General features: G+C 43.3%; 1 protein-coding gene across 1 annotated transcript in view; it reads right to left on the bottom strand.

Moving 5' to 3' along the window:
• AKAP13 (A-kinase anchoring protein 13) overlaps positions 1 to 15,319 on the bottom strand; it is a 158,670-nt gene that overhangs the window by 109,420 nt on the left and 33,931 nt on the right. Inside the window, exon 4 of the mRNA XM_088538629.1 lies at positions 5,786 to 6,082. Coding sequence (XP_088394755.1) covers positions 5,786 to 6,082 — 297 coding nt within the window. The remainder of the gene's footprint in view (positions 1 to 5,785; positions 6,083 to 15,319) is intronic.

Below are 15,319 nucleotides of genomic sequence, written 5' to 3'. Positions count from 1 at the left end.
AAATAACAGAAAAAAAAACACTACTTCTTTTAAAATCACTCTTTATTTAGAGTAAGCCACACCTAGCTTTTTGCTTTATCCTCCATCTCCTGAGATAGCTTGTAAAGGAAGAGACATTACATGGAGTAACTTATCATTAGTCTTCCTGCAGTGCTTCATTTTTGCCCCTTCCAAAATCACATATACTTAGCAATTTTGAAATCTACCATCAAATCTAGCTTAAAAGTTTTGTTCTCCTTTTTTTTGTGCTGGAAGGTTTCACTGTTCAGATCAGCCCTTGAGAAATGCAAGGAGGAAGAAGCAGAAGCCTTCACTGAACAGTGAAATCTCCAGCAACAACATGAGAGGCAAAGAAAGGTCAAGGAAAAGAAATGGTGTTTGGAGTAACCAGTACAGTTGATAAAAGATTTGTTGGTAATTCTATTTTAATCTTCTAAATAAGATATTTTTTTCAAAGCACTCTGGAAGATCTTGATGTCCTCAGTCCTTCTAGTAGTAAAGGGAACAGAAACCCTCACACAACAGTGACTTCTCAGCCACAGATTCTCCTACTGAGCAGTAGATTTTGGACACACTGCCTGAACAAGAATAAGTATTTGCTGGTTCCTGTTTTCATCTGCAACTGCAGAAAGCGTTAAACATTAAACTTGGGTATGAAAAAGGGTTTTTCATCTTATGTAGGACTGTAGTGAGGCCAACTCACTCAGACCCCACACTGCTGTTGTCACAGAGAAGGTCATGTGGATGTATTTTGTGTAGTCCTTTATCACTGGGTAGGGATGAAAGGTGAGGAGCAGAGTGCAATGGATATGAAATCCAATGGAAAAATACTAGCAACTATTACATGGAAAGGTTCAAGGAAAAACTATAAAATGGCGAAGAGATTAAAGCTTTCTGTCTGCAACACATCATTAGCTTCATCTCTTTAACATCTTCTCATGGAAAAAATATCAGTTGCTAATAATCAATGATCATCTAATCAATTCTGAAAGCCTTTTAAACCATTTTGGGGTATCTGTAACTTTCTTCAGCCATTCTCCCTTTCTTTCATGTAAATAGCAAATAAAGAGCTTCTGGTCATAGTGACTCACATGGTGCACTGAACACTGAACTCCTGCAGGTTTTGGGTGCAGAGTTACTAAATCCCTAACACAGTGCCCTAGTCAGACTAACCAGAGCAGAGGCAAAGGATCTTCTCTGCCTCCCTCCCACGTGGCTAGTGTGGAGTTTCCCTTCGTAGTACTGCACAGGACTGTCACTGCACTGAGCTCTGGGAAGCTGGGCATGCTCTAGATGTCAGGAATTGCGTTTGTGAAGATGCTTTATCTAATAAGACGCTCCCCTGATTAACTGCCTGTAATCAGAGCTGACAGCAGCTCATACAAGGGGCTCCATGTGAGCGGCTTTTCCTTACGCTCTCAGGCAGGAATTGCTCTCTCTCCAGGCTGATCACGGAAACACTCTGAAAGTAACCCCAAAACATCATCTTGAAAAGCTCAGGCTACCTAAATTTTAACCATAAGCCCAAATTTTGCTGCTTACTTTTAATGACCAAAATGGAGAGACTCTGCTCAAAGACTTGCTCAAACTATTACTTAAAAGAATTTTTGGAACTGTTGCTTACTACTGATAGTCAACACAGAGATTAAACTCTCTAAGCTTTTCATACCTGAGCCTTAAACCCTCTTCTTTTCCCACTAGAACACAAAACCCACAATCCTTACCAATACCTCCAAATGCTCTACTCTAGTTTTCTAGTTAATATTCAATTTAGTATTTTAAAAAGAAAAAGCACAGTTGTGCATTTGTTTTTCTGATAAGCTCAGAGAACATATATTGCTTTTTATTTCTAGATTAAAACTGTAAGAATCTGTTCAACTTAAGAAGCAGCCTTTTAAAATACCACTGCATACAGGGAAAAAAAAAAACTTACTTTTGACAGCAGTAACAGTGATGTTCTTTAGAAAGTTGCAGTGCACTTGCAATAATTAAGATGAATATGATTATAAGGCAGCTGAAAGTAATGCTGTGCTTGGAACACCATGGTGACAAGAGTACTGCTTAATTAGGTGTGTTCTGAAATAAATATTCGATGCCATTTGAGTTCATAAAGATTAATAGATAATTAAGGGTAAGGCACACTAAGGAATCACAGCAGACGGAGAGTAGGGAGTAGAAGAATCCTTCTGCTCTTAGGATTCGGCTGCCTTAGGACACGTAAAAGAAATGAGGATTGCAACCATGCAGGGAGGAGGCCAGCCCAGCCCGAGAGCGTTGGCCACCCTCATTATCTGGAATGCAAATCTCCTGCCATCAACCGCACAGGAATGAGCCGTCCTGCCCCGCAGACCTGCTCCCAGCCACCCAAGCAGCTCCCGAGGGAGTTTTGTCCACCCTTCCTTCTGCTATCCCGCTGATCCAGCTGGGTGCGAATCCGCTGTCTGCCTTGGCAAGCGAGGCGGGAGCCCAAGGAGCTCAAAAATACCAAGAGACTTGTGTGCTGTCATCCCCTGTTCCACTAGCGAGACACCAAGCAGGAAGATATTTGATTATCACAAAGTCCTAGCAGGCAAAACTGGCACAGCAGCAGCTTAACTTTTTTTCATAAAATATTTTCTATCAGTGGGTAAACAGGTACTTAATGTAGAACTGCTGCAAGCCTTTTTGGTCTGCTGAGAATGGGCCTTCTTGGAGGTCTTCTACAGACAGCAAGGCTGTTCTTCAAGTATTTTATACAGCAGGTGGGTTCAGGGCAAAATAAGAAAAAAACATAAAAGACGGTCAGAAAAGCTAAACTTAACATTAAGTTGATAAACAGCTTGAGAGGGATCATTCCGGTTTCCAAGCTGGCTTTCCAATCAGGAATCAAGGTTGTTAAGCCCCTGCTCTCTGTCCCTGGAGCACCAGTGTCAGCCCAGCACTAACCCCAAACGGTTCCTGGCTCCACTCCACCAGCTGCTGAACCAAATGCTCCTCATAAAGCCCCCATCCTCCAAAAGCAGTTTCTGGTGCTAAACTTGGCACAGAGGGTTCATTCAAAGCTTGCTGAGGTCCAAACGGATCCACTCTGTTTTCCAGTTGATTTTGGATGAAGGATTATGGGGTTGTGAACACTGATGATTTGGGCTTTGATGTAGCTGCAGAGTGATGTAAATTGATAAATATTTGATTTTGAGCAACGTTAACCAATACCTGAATGGTCTGGATTAGTTAATGTCATTTAGTGCATTTAATTTTGGAACAGTTTCCTTTTAAACAGTAAAATCTTTTGTTGTTCAAGATCAATGAAAAGAAAGATAATAAAATACTGCAAATGAACATTGGGTTTTTGAAAGTGCAGAGGGTGACAATATGGGAAGAAATATTGATTTTATTGCTTTTCAATTTAATGAGATGATGGCAAAAGAGATAACTAAGGAACAAATGTAAAGAAACTCTAGTGTAAAACAGATTAAGATTACTGGGATTACCAGAGATCTGAATGAGCTTCTCTAGCGCAATGACAACAGTTCAATTGGTTATGTATGAAAAAGCATTTTAATGGAATGTTTGCAAATGCCCTCTAGCAATTCTAAATAATCTTAAAGATATTTCTAACCTGCAGCTGAAAGGAAGTGTTTTTAACAATTTGGTTATGTGGAGACACCATATCTTTAATCCTGAGCAACGGCAAACTCTTAAAGAATGAAGTCCTTTGTCGAATAGGACATAAGCAAATATGTAATTCTTGCACAGCATTTATCTACAGTACTCCTGCACTTTTAATTATTAAAAAGTTAAACCTATTGATGTGCTAAGGAAAGATGAAAAAGAAGGGAGGGGAAATGCTGCAATAACATATGGAATAGCAGCTTCTGAATACAAACCATCGATGATTTAACTGCCCAGGTGGCTGGCACCTAGGAGCACCGGGGATGCTAAACGCCTCTTTCCTCCATGGGACGAACCTTAACCATGTGCTTTGCACTGCACCAGCACCCATATGTGAAAAAACAGTTTTAAAACCTCAGCCTGACAGTACTGGGTGTTACTTTTAGTAGTTTCTCTGCCATTTGTGGCCCCATGGTCTCTTCAAAGATCAGTCGGACTTGGAAACAGGACAAAGAACAACACCGGAAGGAAAGTTCCTGTACTTTCCTTCCAGTCCCTGTACATCCCATCCGTAAAGCCCAACCCAGAGCTACATTCGACTCTTTTATTCAAGTCCTGCCTGACTTTTTTTTTTTTTTTTTTTTTTTAATATATACAGACTCTGACTTCATTCTTTGGAGAAGTCACCCGTCAAGCACGTTTCACAGGAATGGTCATCTCCAAACAGCCCTTCCCCACCAGCTCTGTCCCCAGGGAGCTGCGAGAGGCCCCTCGCCCGCTCCGGCTTTGGGAGGCTCTGCTGAACAGCAGTGTTTTGTTTCCAACCCACAAGAGGCCACACAGACATGCCAGCTTAGAGGCAGCGCTACAGGCTCCCAAGAAGGGATCTGACATTCTCTTTTGTTCTCATTTCTATAGCATTTTCTCCTTCAAGAAGGTTATTTGAAGTAGCTGGTACTGACATTTAGCTAAATGTGAAATATGAATTGGAATAACTGTTCATAGGTAGTGATGCAATGCAGGACAGGATGTCCCACTGGAGGGCCATCGGCCAGAGCATGCGTAATATATGATCCCAGTTTCAAAGCTGGCCTTGCTTTTCTTCCTCACCCACACTAATTAACCCACAAGCCCCAGCAAAGAGATGCTACGTTTTACCCCAGAGCAGACTTTTCTAATCCTGTTCTCAACCCCAAGCTAGAGACCTGCCACCTCCCTCTAGCAAAGCAGATACAATTTGCTGAAGAAGAAAGAAAGAGTTGTGTGACCAAAAGAAAGCTTCTGCAAACTCTTTTTTTCTGTTACCATTGCAAAAAATCCCCCCAAATTCCCCAGGTGTAATTAGCTCACTGGGGAAAACAAACAAACATAAAACAGAAAGAAAAAGCTCTTTCCAGGGAAAAAAAAAAAAAAAAAAAGTGAATTAGCCTCACAAGCTATCGCTAGGCTTCCTGAAGCTCCCCGGGGACAAGAACAGCAGAACTCCCAGGGACGGGCACTCCACACCATCTCCTTTACATTTACTTGTAAGCGTCCAGTAGCGCTCACTGCTGCAGTTAAGAGCCACTGTCAGTTAGGCCTTCCCATTTTTAACCTCTTTATTTGGGAATGGGATGCCTGGGCTTGTGTTGGAGCACTTCCATGCTCTCCTGGATGCCTCAACGCTGAGACATCCTAGACAAATCCTCAGGGCGCTCACGGATCGACTGCACTGCTCACAGGCAGACACCCAGCTCTCCCAAGAAGCTTCAAGATCCATTTTCCACCTTTCACTCACTTGGCACCTGTGCTTTAAAACCTGCATTGATCAAAAATGCCAAATTTGTGCAACAAGGCTAATAAACCTGAAGGACTGCCAGACGTTCCACAGGCAGACACACCTCCAGGAGATTTCCTTCAGTGTGACACTGATGCCCTCATACCACTGCATAGGCAGAAAACTCCCCTTCTGGGTGTGCATAAAGCCCTGGCCATTTAAATCAGCCTCTGATATTATGTAACAGAAGACAAAAATTACCAGTGTCTTATGTATTTTAGAGCAGCTTAGGTGCAAAGGAGAGGCTGCAGATCTACTGGGACAAATCAACGTCCATCAAGTCACACCTCCCAGCCCAAAGGCCAACACAAACAAGAAAGTTTCCAAAGCAGAAGCCTTTTTACCCACATTCAAAGGGTCCCTCCCAGCCAATCTCACCGTTCAGGGATTGATCCGCACCCAGCACGTTCCATCCTGGAGGCAGCTTCAGGTGCCGAAACGCCAAGGCCACTTTTTCATCCAGGAACTCCACATCGGCAGCGGGCGGCCTTGAGCGGTCCAAGAACCTGGTGAAGTTCAGGGCTTGTTGGTTGCCAGCACAGCTGGCCAGAAACTGCGCTGCATCGTAGGCTTCGTCCTGAATAAACTGGAAACTCTCTTCGGCCACAACCAGAAGCGGGCACCCTTCCTTAGAAGCACAAAGTGCCACCTTCACGGTCTCACAGCAGTCATGGCCTGCAAACCAAACCGGAGAAACTGGGGTAAACGGGAGAAGTTGAGCAGGCTGAAGAGGAGCAGGATGGAATAACTGCTCATACGCGCTCGCTTTATGTTGAATCCAACAGCCATGCATTACTGAGTCACAACTGTTACTTAAATGCATACTTAGTAACTTTACATCTGTTAGAGACAAAATATTTTTTGCATATTTTAAAAAGACAGGAAATTCTTTTTTTTTCCTTCTCTTCTTCAACTTACCACAACATAAACCAAGAAATATATAAGCTCTTCTTACCAGACCAAACTCTTTTCAGTACGACACAAGGAAACTCAATATTAAGGATGTCAAAGAAAGATTTTCTAATACATAAATGGAAGTTAGGGTCCAAACCTCTAAATTATCCAATTCTTTTTCTCTTCCAGTAACTCAGTGCTCCAGTAACTCGCCCAGAGTCTGAAGGCTGTAAAACTACACACTCCAAATGCTGCCACAGTGCTTGGCTTATACGAAAAACAGGGAAATTTCACCTACCATAGAGGACTATGCAAACTAAGCAACAGTATTTGCTACAGGAACATACACTGTGCAAAAGCGTCCTGTGTGTGCAGTCCCATCTCAGGCCCACTGCTGCACCTGGCCTTTGTATTCAGTTTCACGGGACAAACCGAAATTAAGCTTTCTCCATTAAATAAAATCAGGGATATTGCCACTTTTCTTACAAAACAAGGAAGCTACTCTCACAGCTTGGTAACTTTAAGCTTATTTATTTTGAGCAGGGATGTCAAGTAAAAGGACACCCTAGCATGGCAGCAGTTTCATACACCCGGATGCTACACAAACTAAATAAGAATAATGTCAGCAACACCTTTCTGCATTTTTAAAAAAGGAAAAATACACTGTGTGCCCAGCCCGGGCAGCTGTCAGATGTGTCCCCTCAATAACAAGGCCTGTGCTGCAAGTTTGCTGCTCAGAGCAGTTGCTCAATCCTCCTGATGGCTGATGTCACTGCTGCTTTTGCCAGAACAGCACGGACCCCTCACTAATTACTGGAAAAGCCAGGGAAGAGCCTTCTGCCCATGACCTCAGCATCCTACTACATTCAGCAAACCAGCTTCATTGAACACAAAATGACAATTTATTTTTAAAGGCGTGAAAATTCAATATAAGCCCCTATTTGCAGTGAGTGGGAAAGTTTCCTTCTTGTGTGCTGGGGGCCCTTGCTGTTGTTTTCACTGACAAAAGGAAAGGACGTTTGGCCAAACCTTCCAAAGCTGTTCCAACGCTCTGGGCATTTATATGGTCTTGTCTGCTCAAAGAGACGATGCCGGAGTCATCCAAAAAAGTTACAATTGCTCTTAGGATCCTGTGAGCAGCACCAGGATGATCAGACTATGCTGCACGGCTTCCGAAGGAAAGCAAATGGGGCTGGAAAAGCACCAAAGGCAAGTGCAGAAGGGGAGGACAGAACCCAGCAACGTTGTCTCTGCACCAGCTCACAGCAACAAGGAGGCTGAAAGGTGAGAAAACCTCTTTCCTTCCAAAATCAGTCATTTATTAGAGGATGATGTGAATGCCAAAGGAATAGATGTATTAATACTACAACTAAGAAGGACAGGAAGACCAATTTCTACCACTTTTGGGGGCTGCAGCTAATCCTTGCACACTGTAAACCAAAGGGATTTGGTTTCTGAAGGAGCGAGAGCTTGGGAATGTGGTGCTTATTGTACAAGCTGAGCACGATACCACGGATACAATCGGCAGAGGCAGCGATCTCTGCGTCCCAGACAAAATCTATTCAAAAACTCCATCCATCCTCACAGTCAAAGTCTCAGTCCTTCAAGGGAGAACTGGGGGGAGAACACAGCTTTGGGGGGATTCAGCACTTCCCTCTTCCTACAGCTTTGCTCATCCTCCTGAGGATATCCGGACATGGATCTGATAAGGCTACCAGATTAAAAAAAAGAAAAAACAATTCACAAAACAGTAAGATCTGTGATGTCTATTAAGAATACAGTTCTTTTTAGCACGAAAATGGACTCAACTGCTGCAATTTTGTCTCTCCCTCTTGCATAGCAGTGAAAGTTCACTAGAATGAGAAAGTTTTAAAAAAGCATAATTAAAAAGTTCTTAATCCAATGAGTAAAACTGAACCTTTGATTGAAGATGTTTTCTCCTTATTCTCACAAAAATCCCATCTGCAAAATAAGCTAGAATACCGCTACTCTGCCTGAAAGCCCTTTGACTTCCAGGATTCAACCTGCAGGCAAACCTGGCCCACAAGGAGTTACAGGAGAATGCAGCATAGTCGCTTCCTTCTCCTTGACATGAGGCCAAGCAATTCCTCCATCTGCGTGACACTAAAGGCTCCTCACTCGCGACAACAACAGGAGAAACTGGTATGTCCGACAAGGAGGAACCACGCTGACCAAGGTCCCCTTGTACCCGTGAGAAATGCTGCACCAAACGTGAGCGGCGACCAATGTGATGCAGTGGGAGATGACAAGCAGGTCATGTTCTGATCTGCAGCCAGCGATGGTTTTCTTGAAACTCCCACAAATATGTAATAGAGTCTTGAAAGAGAAGTGACAGAGCTGATAATTCATTTACATCTAATAGGTTCAAACAAGCATCCTGCTAAACCCAAGGGAATGTTCTTGTAAAGGGCAACCCCTCGCAACGCTTTGATGTTCTCCTTCCCTACATCTGACAAGATGTCAGACTCCGGGGTAAGAGGCTGGGACAGGTTCTGACTTTGGCAACCAGTTCAAAAGAAAGAGGAGCAATTAAGAACCACGGCAAATACTAAAAGATTGCTCAAGAGGTCTCTGCCCCCTGCTTTGAAACAGCTACAGGAACGATGTAAGCAAACATCTCTGAAATACATGAATGCACACACAGCCTTCTGAAGGAATCGTCAGTGGGTCAACACTTCTCTCCACATCAAAGACCCTCGCTTCCTTCCCCTGGACTAATATCTGAACTTCAGCAGTCTTTTTCCAGAGCATGTTAAATAGCTTCAGAGAGAGTGAGCTAAGCTTTTTGGCATTCTCAGGAGATAAGTGGTTATCATCTGTAAAACAAGCCCAAATCTGTTTTTATGAGGCAAAGCAACCTGCCCAAGATCACAAAGAGCTCGAGGCAGAGCGAGCATGGATTCCATTACTCTTAATTGTCTCTCTTCTGCTCCAGCTGGTAGAGAGCAGGGGGTTTTCTTATATAGGTTAAGTACCAAACCATGCACCTTGCCAACACAGGCATTGTGGTATGCAACATTTCTCCTGCAGTCACCATGCAATTTTTGCAGCCATCAGAGCACTTACTCATCAACTACTGTACTCCCTTGTACACCTTTCCCAGCCCAGAAGTGGAAAAAAAGAAATAAGATTTGACTCATTCAAAGGTGAAAAGCTGGGTGTGCCAGGAAGAAGGATGGGTCTATTTATAGCCTAGTTATAAAGACATATGTTTTAGAAGGCTGAAAACACACGTGACTGAAGAAATCACGTGCACGAGAGCCCAGTGAGGAGGGAAGGGAAATACTCTGTCTAGCACCATGAGGTTTGCGAGACTAGAGGACACCCCTCCTCACTGCTTTGGCCAAAACAGCAATAAAAGCAAGTGATAAAATAAGGAAAATCACCATGCTACTATCATCCCAAAACAATCCAATCGGAATTTTAACGCTTCTGACACACATTACACTCTTTCTACCGTTGCAGCTCACTGACTTCTCAGACTGTTGGTAGCAGCTTCCATGCTGTTTTGCTGCCCAGAAAAGCTGTTCAGTGTAGATCCGGGCTTCTCTTATTCAGACGGATTTTGTGGCCACAGTATGAAATTAGGTAATTTCTATGCTGGCCTACCTGTGAGAAAAGTGAAATAACCTACCACTTCTTTCTCCCTAAACTGCATTTCAATCCATTTCTCCCTTAATTACTTTTAATTTTGTTTGGAACCAATTCACTGCTTAGAGCTGCTTACGTAACGGAGGAAAAAGCATAGGAATCACGAAATTATTTCAGCCCATGCAGAGAAGGGTGCAGGAATTGTTGCTGAGAGGGAAAAACTTCTTTGCTATCTCATCTTTACATAAAAACACACTTCAAAACTTGTTTAAAATAAGACAGCTCTTAAACCAGAGAATTCCTTACCAGGTCACTTACTGAAACTTGCTTTGGGCAATACACACACACAGAATAAAAGTCTTGAAACCCTTATTTTGTGTACTCATCCCTGAAGAGATGAGATGCATCACTGTGATACCACTGTCTACTCTCCATGATAATGCTGGAAAACAGTGAGCAGGGAAAAGAAGCTGAAGATTCTGCAGCCGCTGGGAGTTAGCAGACAAGGTAATTCAGTTTTAAACCAGGCCATCAAACCCATACCTTTGATCTGGGGCATGTGTAGAAGGGTGCCAGCATAGCTCTTAAGCAGACTTTTTATCATTAAACAAGGTGTGCACGGAGACAAAACACTGTTGCCCCTAAACAGAGCTTTCCTAAAGCATGATTTCATTTCCTACAGTCCTCTAAAAGTGGAAATCCTGTCCAAACCTCCTATTTTCAGAATTCGCATTTAAGTTTTCAAACAATGGGCCCCAAGCTGGAGCCGCTATTTAAAGCCCGCCTGGAAGCACATGTTTGGGTTTGCCGGGCAGATGACTAAGGACTCCTGGGCTAATTGCATCCTTTGAGCTACCACGACAGGGCTGAGCTTCACCAGCTCTCCTCAAGAGCTCCAAGCGGGAGAGGAAAGCCAGGGAGAGATGTCATGACTTGCACACAACCTCTGGGCTTTGGAACCAAGAGATGTTGCCATCTGGTGGCTTGTTCATAAGGAAGGGATCCTATAAAAGAGATTTTTTTTTTCCTGTTTCAGAAATGCAGAATTCTAGTTGTAAAAGTGAAGTGTGTATCTGCAGCATGCAAGCACTTCACACAGCTATTGCATTCAGCACAGGAGACCTTGTGAAAAACGTAGGTACAGCCCAGCCTTACACTGCAGACTTCGCTTTCCATTTTAAACCCTCAACTATTAACACAGAGTGCAGAAAGCTTCTAAAGTCTCTTCAAACTGCACATATCTTAAAAACCTAGTGCAAACGAAGTGCAAAACCCCGCATATTACATCAGAAATAATTTCAGTACAGATTCAATCAGTTTTTCCTGCGACTGATGTCATCTAGAACTGGCATCATTTCCTTTTAATTGTAATGCCTAGAGCAATTAAGTATAACAAAGAGGATGGACTGCAAAAAGTCTTATTGGCTACATTGTTTTATTCTATTTTCAGACTTTTTCTTGTTGTTTCATAATTAAGATTATTTTAAAACAAATCCACAACTGGTATTGCCAAGTGGTCATTTGTTATGCAACTTGTTTACCCTTTTGGTCTATCAATACAAAGATGGTATTTTACGAAACAGAGTTTTTCTATGAAAAGTTGTTTCCTAAGGGAAAACACAGCCTTTGGTAAAAGAATAAAGCATGAACACATGTAAAAGATTTCACACTGAAATAAAGCAAGGTTTAAACAAGATATTTCCCAGTTAATTGACATTCATTTCAGTCTATGCTTTTAACTAGTAGGAACAAAGTAGAAAAAATCTAAAGAAATACAGGAATTAAAAATAAAAAAAAAGGGCAAAATCTGCTTCTCCACCTCTGCTTAGCTACAGGCAGAAAGATCACTGAGACTCAAGGCATCTGGAGTAAATAGGAGTGTTCCAACTCTGGAAACTGCTGGCAGACAGCCTCTCAGGCCCTTTCTGTGCCTCTTTTTTTGCCTTTTTTTTTTTTTTCCCTCCTCTCCATTAAAACTCATACAAAAATCCTGCACGTTTTGAGATCAACAAACAAGACAAAGCAGTTCAGGTTGTTTTTTCCTACAGAGAAAGCTCAGAGCAATACAACAAACTGCAAACACACACATAATCTGCTGTCTCTATATGTGACTCACATATAGCTAGCTGTATCTCCCCAAACTACCCAAGTAACTGTTTGAGGGATGTGGTTTACAGACCTGAGGGTTTTGTCCTGCACCTGCTTGGCTATCTGCTGCCGCAGTGCTGCGTTTGGGGTACTACCATTCTGCCCATGTTGAGATCCTCCGAGCTCCTTGGTGCTACATGGTTGTTAAATGCAACCCCAAATTTGTGCTCAATAACATGACTATTACCTCGACAGTATACACACTTGCACTGCATGCAGCACGCAAAACCAGCAGCTCACAGAGCACAAGCTTGCCCTGCCACCTTCCTTCTTGCAGCTCCTCAAAACACGGCTGCTCAAGTCCTCCCAAAACCTCTCCCTGAGCTTCCTGAGCCTGAGATTCCTGCACTGCAGCTACTGCTTTTGACTCATACGAACAAAGATGAGGTTGCTACTTTTTTTCTGCTATTTTGTTTGCCAGATCTTGATTGGAGGTTGGATTTTTTTGCAGCAGGGGCACTGCTGCTAAATCGACAGGCAGGCGAGGAGGCTGCTGCCTTGCAAGGAGGTTTCACTTCCCAACTCTGCCATCATCTTTCTGTGCTACTCTTTGCTTAACCGTTCAATGCCCCCAACACCCTCCCTAAACTGCAGAGAAACTGGGAAGAAAAATATATTAAAGATTACGGCACTCTCGGATATTACACTAATGAGGCCTTGCTGAAAAGCTCAGTTTATGATTAACATTAACTTGGAAGGGTAATGCAACATAAGCGGACGCATCCAGGCTAGGCCCAAACTGTGTCATTTCAGTAACCACAACAATTCAGCCACAGCAGCAGACATGATTTTCTCTCTCTACATCCTTCCCTACTTAGACCTTAGGTATTTTCTTGATACCAGACTCCAGCTGTCACAGTCTCTTGGAACTGATGACACCTGACGTGGTGAGAAATGTGCTCCAGCTGCAGCTCCGCCTGCTCTGCACATGGAGCTAAAGCCGGGGAATGACACGTCTGAGGAGGCGAAGTTGTAACTGCTTTGCCCAACTAAGTGCCTCCTGTCTTAAGGAAAATATCTTAGATTATGGAAAATTTAGAGCAGATCATTTCAAAATTGATGCATCTTAATAATGAAAGTGAAGCAATGACTGGTGTTTGGCACCTTTACACCTAGGTGAGCAGAAAGCTTAATTGCACTATGCAACTTGATTTGTACTCAGGCTGGCAAAAGAGGTGCTAAGAGCATATGAAACATCACTCATTGCCTAATTCTTGTGACTCAGTTGCTTGCTTTGATGCTTCAGTTACGACAGAACAGCTCAAGCAAGAATCTGTTTTTTTACAAGGGGAAATTATGCCTCTTAAATTCATAATAGAGTCAATAGTGGTACACTGCAACTGTCCCATCCCCATCCTTCTGAGCAAGTACAAAGTTCAAAATAAAAATCTTTTGTCTCCTGAATAATTTCTGAATCTAAATGCAGCTCCAAATTCAAGTGCCCTCTTCAAGGTGCTTTGGCTGGATAGATCATTAGATCCACTGTTATTTACCAACACCAAGAAGACAGGTTTAACAGCACTCACCTAATCTCCTGTAAAGGATTAACCACCTCTGCTGAGCTCCTCAAGCCCTTCTGCTAGGAGTTGGTAGATACTGCTATTAGAAAACAAGGCAGCAAACAAGGACACAGCCCAAATCCCAGGAGCCTCCTGGGCCCCATCCCTACCTCTATTCTCCAATGGCAATGCCACCCAACCTTACTGCACATGTAGTTCCAGGTTTAGGACTTTATGTCAGTTTTATAATCTTTTCCTGACCAAAAGACTCTTTTGAACACATGCATTTGCTGCCTTTGGTTTCTGTTGCTTTACTTGGGAACAAGAGATACTCTTGGTCTTCATCTTTTCCCATTTTTAAAACCAGAAGGGACATCTGGCAGAGTATCCACCCCCAGGGCTTCCTCCTTCCACTTGAGATCTGCATAGGCACCGCTCAAGGTAGCCTGAATTTGCTGACATCCACTCAGGCTGTAATTCCTCTTTATCTGAGCAGTCACAAGGCACAGGACACCAGAAAGCAACGTTTCTGGCCAGCCCAGATGCACGACACAAGAGGCAACGTGACCGACAGCCAAAGGCAGCTTGGCACAGCGGGCAGAGCGCAGTGATACTGCACTGGCCATGTCTTTCTTTGATTCTTATCCCTTTGTATTTTGGAACACATATCAAAAATGCCTACAGCCTCAAATGTCCGCCCTAGTAGACAGGAAGGTTCAGATCTAAAAGCTTAAGGAAATGAATCAGACGAGAGTCCTCATGTGCTTTGCATGATTGTAGAATGTAAAAACGAAGGGCGAAGAAAGAGAAGCAGTTTTACTGATACAACTGCAGAAGAGCAAGTGCAATGGCTGCAAGTCTCAGGCCAGTACAAAGCACGTGGCGAAACGCATAGCCAGGGAACACCATGAAGCACTGCCAGAACAGGGGAAATGCAAATCGGCCAAGAAAATAATGTCAAATAAAACATAAGATGAACGCATGATGATACATGGGTTTTTTTGGGTAGTCTTAAGGGAGTAAATGCGTATCACACTATATGTTAGAGTTAAGATCTTCTCCTACCCATTTAACAGCCCTCCAGCAGCTTATTTCTCTTATCAGGCTCCCAGTACAGCTAAGAAACCCTTGCACGAACACTGCCCAGCCACTGTGGCAGGAGGTCAACCACAGCAGCTCAAGCAGGCTGACCTATTTTTCACTTGTTTAGGCAAATCCAGATGACTTTGTGCTGAAGCAGATAAGGAATGCTCACATATTTTCGTCTGAGCTACGGAAAGAGCCAATTTCAGCTGGCAGGCAACATCTCGATCTGCTACAGCAAAATCCAGCAGCAATGACCAGTCTGTACGCCCACAGTAACAAGGTTTAAAAACAGTACAAATAAGATATCTCTGGAAGGAACAAGATCATCATTACTAGATAGATTTTCATACTGTTAAATAATAACTAGAATTATCTAAGTTGCACTGGTTTGCTTCAAGTCAGAATTTAGTGGGGAACACATGAAATTATGATGTAGACTGCACAGCCCCTCTGGGCACCTGCTCCACTGTTTCACTGTCCTCCCTGTGGACCAGTTTTTCCCAATACCCACTTTGAACCCATCTCCTTCCAATTCATGACCCTTGCCCCATGTCCTCCCATCAGGTACCACCATGAAGAGCTCTCCTCGTTGACCCTCCTGGGGACTGCTGTGGGTGCCCCGAGGCTGCCATTGCTCCAGGCTGCCCAAGCCTGGCTCCTTCAGCCTCTCCTC

The sequence above is a fragment of the Tinamus guttatus genome, unplaced genomic scaffold (genome assembly GCF_059628265.1).
Source record: "Tinamus guttatus ecotype Peru unplaced genomic scaffold, ASM5962826v1 Tinamus_guttatus_pri_ptg000004l, whole genome shotgun sequence".
Lineage (NCBI taxonomy): Eukaryota > Metazoa > Chordata > Aves > Tinamiformes > Tinamidae > Tinamus > Tinamus guttatus.
The sequence above is the reverse complement of the archived record's forward strand: the minus strand, read 5'-3'. Positions and strand labels throughout refer to the sequence as shown.